Source organism: Phalaenopsis equestris, unplaced genomic scaffold (genome assembly GCF_001263595.1).
Source record: "Phalaenopsis equestris unplaced genomic scaffold, ASM126359v1 Scaffold001251, whole genome shotgun sequence".
NCBI lineage: Eukaryota > Viridiplantae > Streptophyta > Magnoliopsida > Asparagales > Orchidaceae > Phalaenopsis > Phalaenopsis equestris.
In genome coordinates this window covers 11,394-20,910 of record NW_018165690.1, presented here as the reverse complement: position 1 = coordinate 20,910, position 9,517 = coordinate 11,394, and the positions used below count along the sequence as shown (strand labels likewise).

Genomic DNA, 9,517 nt, shown 5'->3' with positions numbered 1-9,517 from the left:
CCCCCCCGGCTTCGGCCTTCATCCCTCCCGCCTCCGGATTCCAGTATTCGACAACGTTTCCTGCTTCTTCCGGTTGCAGCTCAACGACTCAAAGAGCGTTGACTTGTTGTCCCGCTCCTCCCTAGTCGCTTGAAATCGCTCCGGCCTTCACCGCAGCCTCTGCTCCAGCCCCATCTCTCCGGACTCTCTCCTCATCGAGCTTCTTGTGTCTTTGTTTATTGGGTCTTTGTTTGTAATGCCTTGTTTTATGTTCTGAATTACGTGATGTTCTTTTAAGTCAATGGTGTAAACGTCATTTTCGGTTATTAATAAATTTATGTCTTGCGTCGTGGTTTGGATTAACTCCGGCCCGAATGATTTCTAATGCAAACATTATGCTCGTCACTAAAGATATTTTTTCGTAAAAGTTTACATTAAATATAGATCTCTCACATTTTATTCTTAAAAACTGAATTGGAAGTCCAAGAATTTACATCTTTTAAATCAATATTAATTTTCATATTAATTTTCATAAATCATACAAGTATGCACAACAAACCTTCCAGAAAATAAACAAGAATATGAAAGACTGGAAGCTGACCTGAGCAAGAATGTCATTAATAGATTCACTTGCATCCACGTCACCCTGGCCCAACATTCTCATAAGCTTAAGTACTCTGATGTGTAAAAATGGGTCCGTAATTCCAGAAATGTCATACTCAGGCGCATAGGAGCTGTTGGAAATATCCTTTAGTATCCGGACTGATCCCTCTGTGCAGTTCTATGGTCAAGGTGGAAAATTATTCTAAATGTAGAAAGTAAATACTAAACGAAGGAAAAAAATTAACAGGAAACAAGACTTGAACAGTAAAATGACAAAAGAATGCGCCCAAAACATATATTCCCATAGAATATGGAAATAAAGTAGCAACAGCTTTAAAACAAATGTCAAGATATATTAATAAATGAGGTAGAGCCAGAAATAATATTAGAATGTAAAACACAGACAAATATCTTCAGGAAAACCACAGAAATTCCTGAATTTGTTACCACGCACGTTAAGTAACAAAGCCAAAACTTACGAAATAACGGTTATTTGAAAAAATGGGTGGATTAATTTAATGCAATTGTTAATAAAGATTGTTTTAAAACTTTAAAAGAAATTGGAGTAAAGACAAACTTTAAAAGAGATTGGAGTAAAGACGATACTCACAGCTGTCACAATAGAATCAATGCAGACATGATGTTTATGAATTTCAACAAGTTTAACAGCAGCACTAGAATTCAAGAATTGCAGATGCTTCGTTGCGTCAAAATAGCATGAAATCATCACAAAAACAAAATGCTTCCAAGGCCATGGTAGCACAGTCAAGGAAACAAAACGTCAAGGAAACAAAAATTGCTCATAGCATGGCCATTGCTTCGTTGTTATTTAACGTTACAAAGCAGTAATTACCACTGCCGCACCATCATTGAAAAAAAAAAAAGGAATTGCAAATGATAATTTTAATGGCGTCAACTATAATTACATTTGAAGAAAAAAATCATCTGAACTATGCTTTCAAAAATACGTATTGATATAAACAATGAGGAAGCAACAGCAGTTTATATTGTTCTTTAAATACCTACCCTGCATGAAATGGCCATTTTAAAGCCATACATGGATTGTTTATGCTCTACCTAGGATAGTAAAAATCTAAGTAACACATAGAGTCTATCTGACAGGAGTGTCCCGTCCAGATGGGACGGACGGTATGAGATTTCCTATCCTGTGAGACCTGTAGCGGGAAACTTTCCACCTATTGAATTAAGGCAAGCCTTGTGGGCCATATTTGCCTTTTTTTTAATTTATAATCAGGCTTTAATTCTTGTACTAGTATAAGTATGTTGTTATAGAACATGTTGGATACCTTTGGTTCTGATTTTTTGCAATTTAGATATTGATTTCTGGATTTCTGCTCCAGGGAGTGGTGTAACTTCTCCTTCAAGCGGCGAGCCACTATATTGATTAAAAGTAGGTGGTGGAATCTCCTTATGTCTGTCCTTTGCCAACCCTTTTTCCTTCAAGAAGCAGCCATCCTACTTCCCTCGCCTGAATCCTAGCCGATATGAATATTTTTCTTCTTTTCTTTATTCCAACAATACAACCAACACTTGAATTGATCCTAATGCACCGTCTAAGGACCCTAAAAAAGTATCACTATCAAAAAGAATCAAAACTTTAAAAAGATTGACCGTTATAAGGAAGTTTATACCATTCTAATTCCCACACTTTGAACACAAAAAGCTTCAGTATAAAATCAAAATTTTCACAAGAAAATTAGGGTTAAGATAAATATTTGTAGTTGGTAAAAAATGATAATTATGAGTTAGTTGTTGGATGACCGAGTAAAGCCCAAATTTGACAAAAATTGAACACGTCTATCTAAATTAAGTAACTTCAATTTCATATGCTAAATATGAAAATTATAAAATGTTTAAATCCTTTCATACTCAGACTACTTATGCCTCCTATGTAGCCTGAGTACAAACATCAAAACAAACACATTCCGATGTGAGAGAAATAAAATACAAGTAAAAAAGAAAAGAAGCATGCTTGCTTCAAAAACTTGATGCACTTCTCCGAGTAACATAACAAGTGATAGAGGATGAAGAAGACAACATCAAAATGTGAATGTGATCTCTAAGTCAGTAGGCACATTTAATGCATGGAATCAACCTACCAACCATGCTTACCAACTAATTTCAAACTTTAGATGAAGCTTTGAAACAGTAAATGACTGAGAAATCAAAGACATGAATAGCAATTTACCATTCAACTCATAAAGGCTCTACTCCAAATCTAAAATGCAGAAAAACAATAAATGTATTATTTAATTTATCATGATATTAATGAACTTGTGAGGAAAAAAATCTTTTTTTTTGTGATTTCCTGGGGATTTAGAGAATGAAATTGGTATCTTTTATTAAGAAGTTCATCATTAGATGGATCACGATTTTCAAAATTGAAAGAACACTAAAAAATAGATGCCTCCTATACATTAAAAGAGTGACCAACATCCGGTTAAGAAAACAAAATGCTATTAGATCAATCCAATCTTAGTTGATCCACATCAACAATTGGCCCAATCATCACATCCTTACACTTTGATGCAATAATTTTAGAAGCTAGAATTCGAGTGGCACAGCTTGATGCAAGCAAGGAGAAATAAATGCAGCTTCATAAGCATTATCAAGAAACACATCAAAGAAAATTTTCAGAATTCTGAGTAGTAGCACCATCCCATTTTTATTAGATATAAAAATGGTCTTATTATTAACATCTTGAGCCTAAAAATAATTATCCTCATTTAAAATAACTGCAGTCGGACAAGTGGTATTGTCATTGATAATTATAAGTTGACTATTAAAACACTATAAAATACCCATGTTTGACACGCTTAAAGAGCTTGAATCTATTATTGTTGCAATATAAACTCATTTATCCCAAAAAAAAGACTCAAGTTTTCATAACTGATAAAAAAATGAATTGAATAGAACTACAAAAAAGCTAAACCATAACATTTTTCAAGTTTTAGCCCTATCTTTAATTTTAGAAAAATTACACACATATACATAAATATATAAATGAAACTTGGAGCATCAAGCATACATACATGGATGCATGTATGATGGTCTTATCAATCATTAGGCATCCATAAGTAAGACATTTAAAGAAGCAATTTCAAAGTAAACATAAAAATAATACTTTTAGGATCATATCTTCATCTTTAACCAAATAACTAAAATTTAAAATAAACCTATTGATACACTATCCCAAGTTCCCCTATTTCCCTTCTTTTGATTTATATGCACAATAAATGTGTCTAATTTTGATAGAATGCAAAAATAACATTTGGCTTATGATTTATATATTAAATGTAGTACTTTGCATTCCCAGGACCTCCATTGATGATAATATTGTTAGAAATATATATGATGGCGCATGGCAAGTCACTTTGGTAGTGACAAAATTATGTATATACTTATATGTATGATTTATTTGCCTACCTTAAGAAGGGATAATTTTAGGATCGTTAATCAACACCATGCATGCCAAATACCCAAAACTATTACACATATTGACATAATACACTTTATTTATATCCCTTAGTCTCTGTGACGCTGAGCATTTCCTGCAATCGCCCGCGCAAATGCAGAACGGGGCAGCAAGCGCTGCCTGAACTGATTCAACCCAGGGGATCCTATGTTGTTGTAGAGTTTTTTTGTGTTTTCTGTCAAGACAGTCGTCGAAGTTCATGTTTTCCTTTCTAGGGTCGTATCCGATCACAAGTGATGCTCTAGTTGAACCTCGTACAAGATGGTGATTATTCTCGACCTTCCCACTACCTCCACAACCCTCCCTCAGTTGTCACCACCTTTGTATTTGTTGCAACCACCGAAAAACAGCTACTTTACTGTTTTCCTACAGTTGTCTACTACCTCTTCTCACCTCCCAATTTGATGTCCCTTGCCACCAACCCTTCTCCTCACTGTCATAATCTTGAGGACAACCCGCTTGCTACCTTTCTGTGATTCCAGGCCTCCCTAGTGTTGTCATCGCTATTCCAGTTATCCCAGCACCCTCCACCTTATCTCAGACTTATACCTCATTGTCGCAGCCCCCTAAACCCCTCGCCGAGTTGTCTACAACAGCTTAGCCATACCAACGCCTTCCTCCAGCCTTTTCATCCTACATCACGATAGAAGCCTTGCAACTCCATTGCCTTGTTGTGCTACCGCTCTCCAGCCATCCTACATCGCCACAACCCACTGCATTCTCCTGTTGTTCTCGCCCCACTATCCCACTATCTAACCAGCTAGGGTTTGTGTTTTCAATTGTTGAAATCATTTTTTTGTGAGTCCATTGTAATTTCATATTTGAATCCAAGTATAATATTAATTTTCATATTGTTGTTTGGGTTAACTCATGTATCATTTGATATCAGAATTAGTCTAACCCATATCCTAAGATTTCTAGCATCCCCACATGTCACAACCCGGCCATGAGCTTGAAATTAACCAAGACGAAAACAGAAGGTCAAAAGATGTAAACTAAATTTTCTATATTCAAATACAATTTAACATGCGGTATATTTAAATTTACCTCGTTACTGGTTGAAAGATCCACAATTTAACAAACGGTCGAAAGATGCAAACTAAATTTTCTATAAACGTTTTCTCGTCTATCATTCAACTTTTAATCAGTTAATTAACCTGAAAAGTTATTATCGGCCAAATAAATGTTGTGGATTATTTATTTATGATTTAACTTAATTTAATTTAAAACGTGAATTAACTCCTCGTCCAATTTCTCATCAGTCAGACAGATCAAATTTTCATCCTTGTCACACGCGGATAAATTCCATAAATTTTCTTTGGAAACCCGAGAAATGTAAGTGTCATTTTTAACTATTTTCAGCATCTCCAACATGTCAACATAGTCTGTTTCACTAAACAAGAAATGATTGAGTATTTTCATCACATGTTATGCGATTTGAATTGGCCTTGTACAAGATGGATATGTTTTCCGTCGTCATCAACATGTATAATTATTTTGACTTGTGTTATATATTTGAAAGTCAACATGAAAAAACTAATGATGATGACATAGCCATACGTAACTTAAGTCAAACAAAATATTGGCTAAGATTTGTTCACAAGTATAACAAGCATTCTGCAAAGAAATCTTTAAAAAATAAAATAAATTATTCTATAAAATTAAACATGAATGATATGCTCATCACACACAACAATTTTATTACCACTAAATTGCAGTAAAGTGTGATCAAAGCATCAAAGACGGATTGATGACAACACATGACATTCCTCAGGTTTCCAGGGCATCATTAATACTGATGGATAATATGATATTATGTCGTTATCCTACAATCAATTTGCAGAACACATCACAGGCAACATTAGAAATTTGTTTTGAGCAAAATACCTTCCTCAAGTATACAAGGGCCTCTGGGCTAGCTCTACAAAGATCTGTACATAGCTGAACTCCAGCAATAAGAACGCCATGATGTTTTTCCTTCAGTAAAGCAGCAGCAGGACTCATAAAGTTTTCTGCCAAATCAGGAACTTTTCTTACAATCCTTATGGAACATAGTGCAGCCTGTACAGCATCACAAGCCAACATCTATTAATGACATGAGAATGCTACAAAGAAGAAAAATGAAAACGGCAAAATTAAAGTCATGAACGCTAAGACAAACCTCATAGTAACTAAACTAGTGGACATACAATAAAAAAATCATTAATTAAAAAAATAAACACTACCGCTACCTCCTTAGGTGCTTGAATGCTGATGGATTTATAGCAATGATATAAATGGCATGAGAATTGTTAAGGGAAGCTCAAACAAAACTTAGCAAAAAAAAAATGAAAAATGAAGATTCGTAAAACCAACCTGAAATATTTGAGACGGAGATAAATAAATGGGATAACCATGATGATTAGACTTGTAGGAGAAAGGCTTCTGGTCTTACAGAGCGGGGGGATCATGAAGGAATAAGACAAAGGATGCTAGTTGCTTGGGGCAACAAATGAATGGTTATTTTGCATTGTGGTGAGAGTTTATCCTTCAATTGTATGGCTTTAGTGGACTTGGGAAAGTTGATTGAGAGGGGTCGAAGGATTTTAGGGTTTAGTAAACCTAAGAAAGTATGAAAGAGAAGGAGGAAGATCTGTGAAGGAGTTAGGACAGCTTTAGATAAGTATGGGAGGGTAAAAACAAACAGCAAGTTTTAGGATTTTGATTGTTGGAAGAGGCAACTAATTGCAAGATGGTCACAGTTGTTGCGAGGTTGTAGGGAGATAGGGGGGGAAAGGGCTAGGGGCAGGTTTTGAGGTTTAGTCAAGAGTGAAGAAAGGGGTAAAGAATAAGCAAAGGAAGAATTAGAACTCACCAAAGTTCTCTTCTAAAGAAGCTACCAAAACTCCTTCAAACTTGCAACCAAGCAAATTAATATGTCATTCATTCGATGATTTAAAGAGAGTTAGCTCATATATTTACAAAGACAAGAAAAAATAAATAATAATATCCTAGTCAGGCTCATGCATGTCAAAGAAGGAAAGGCAGTGGTTCCAATTGCTTGCAATCTTCATAAATCTTCATTTGATTGGCCATCCAAGCAAATATGGAAGGAAAGTGATGTTCAATTGCATTACATGTCACTTGAACAACAAGGTAAGGGCTAACCATAGTAGAAATCCACAGAAGGGCATCGGCCAAGCTTAAATAATGAACTTAATTTGAAGTTAATGAATTTAATGATAATGATGCTAGAAATCTTGATGTACTTCTACTTCTCTAGTTTGTGATTTAGTCACTGATCCATACACATATACTTTAGTGCTTGTGTTGCATCAACTTCCACATCTTGACAGTACCATTCAAAAATAAAATAGAGTCAAACCAACTTTGAGTCTGATTGGCCATAGTGATGTCATATCACATCTTATAAAAATAATAAATTAAAGATGTTGAAGTAAAAAAAAAAAGGTCCAATCATTTTCTCTTCTAAAGTTAGCTCTGATACTCTCACATCAGAAAAAACCAAACCTTTCAAGGTCAGAAAAGTTCAAAGGCACTTATAATAGCAAGTATGTGTGTGTGCGCTTATGGAAATTAGCATTCAAGTACCACTCCTTATACCAAACAAATTATTGATATATTGGCACTCCCCATTCCATTCAAGTAGAAAATTCGAACAAAGGAAAACAGGGAAGTGAAGTTATTCATTGCAGGCTGTACTAAAAATTAGCACAAGAGGCTGATGGAAATGTGCATGAAGTACAGAAGACAAAGGCTCACTTCTAAGACAATTTATTGGACAAAAATAACAGCTTTCATCAGCAAGAATAAAGAGGGACATCTACCGCCCCTTAGAATAAATGCATTGACTTTAACCCAACGTCAATAGATAATAGAAACAAACTAAAACTAAAAGGGCCTCAAGAATTCAGACGGTTTGCTGGTAGTACATGGTATAAATAAACTCCATTCAATCTGTCAGATAAAGTTACAGAGTTAAGATGCATAAAAAGATCCTAAGTAATTTTGTAGACATAAACCCAAACAGATTATGAATATAGGAATTTCTATCAGCATATGTAGCTTATCCTAAAATAAATTTTGAAAAAGTATGTGACTACACACCATAAATTGAAGAGATAATGAACTGGCACTTTGAAGGTCCTAAACTGAAAAAAAAAAAGAAATTCAAGGATTACATTGAATAGCGAGAAAACTGAATTACTTTTTTCTTAATGTTTGGGTCGCGACTTTGCAATAATCGCTCAACTTCTGGAGCAAGATCCCGTGCCATTTCAGCAGAACAAATATTTCCCAAAGCACATAAAGCAAGACCAACGATATACTGGTTTGAATGATTGAGATCTCTATAAATGAATCAAGGCCACCAAAGAAGAACTTCAAACAAACCATTTTAACTAAAATTTGTGATAATGTGTAAGAAAAAAAAAACAAATCCAAATAAATAACAAAAGGTTAAGGATACTGCTTTAAGGAGTTTGTGACCAGCATAAGAACTTCCTGCCTCTCGTCAAGAAGCAACATAAGACCAAGATATCCTATTCGTTTCTCAGGGAAGCCGGCAGATGCTATCAATTTGAGACATTCCATTTGCCCAAAATGAGTGGGATAACCAAGCATGTGAATGAACATAAGTTTTGCAAGGTTACGATGCCTGTATTCTTGGTCATTGTCACTAACTGCAGCACGGATAGCAGCACACTCTTTTCTCACAACAGCCCGTTCTTCCGCAGCAGTTTTGCAGGCCCTTATAGCTCTAATCATATCTCTGCAATCATAAATTAAAACGCGAAACAGAGTTACTAAATCTAAGTACATCGCAAATGAAGAATTCCAAGGGCATAATACAATAAAATGGTAACAAAAAATGGAAAATAGTTAAGATAGGCAAAGCAGGCTTATTTCATAATGCAATAATTAAGAAAGCGCAAACTCATCGCAATAGAGAATCTATAAAAAACGAGACTCCATTTAAACTGCTATTTCTAAAGTTCCTTCTCTCCACTATGACAGCTGAAAATAGTAGTTCACAGGTTTATGTAAAATAGATGGTATTTTCAATTTCATTATATGAAATTCCATCTACAGACAGATGCTTGAAGATCCACAGCTTCATATTTGCGCTTTGAGGATTGAGCATCTTGCCTTGAGATTTGGAATAAGTATTCATTGTCTATTTCTTTTATCTTCCCGTTTTCTCATTTTTCTCCTAAATCCTATGTTCCTGCATTTGGTTAATAAACCTGCATCAATTTAGTATATGATATGAACTTCATACAATCTATAAGGGTTATGAATCATCTGTTGTTTTATATTGTTAAGCTTCAACTGCAATAAAATTTGATAATTTTTTTACAAAATAAAATATATCTCAAATTTCGGATTCATCATATTTCATTCAAAACAATTTTATGAAATTTTATGTGTTAAATAGAG

General features: G+C 34.7%; 1 protein-coding gene across 1 annotated transcript in view; it reads right to left on the bottom strand.

Moving 5' to 3' along the window:
• LOC110033670 (AP-1 complex subunit gamma-2-like) overlaps nucleotides 1-8,845 on the bottom strand; it is a 73,687-nt gene extending 64,842 nt beyond the window's left edge. Inside the window, exons 1-4 of the mRNA XM_020737726.1 lie at nucleotides 8,547-8,845; nucleotides 8,286-8,427; nucleotides 5,966-6,139; nucleotides 581-760 (exon numbers count right to left, since the gene is read on the bottom strand). Of these exons, the coding sequence (XP_020593385.1) occupies nucleotides 581-760; nucleotides 5,966-6,139; nucleotides 8,286-8,427; nucleotides 8,547-8,845 (795 nt within the window). The remainder of the gene's footprint in view (nucleotides 1-580; nucleotides 761-5,965; nucleotides 6,140-8,285; nucleotides 8,428-8,546) is intronic.
• Nucleotides 8,846-9,517: the final 672 nt, after the last annotated feature.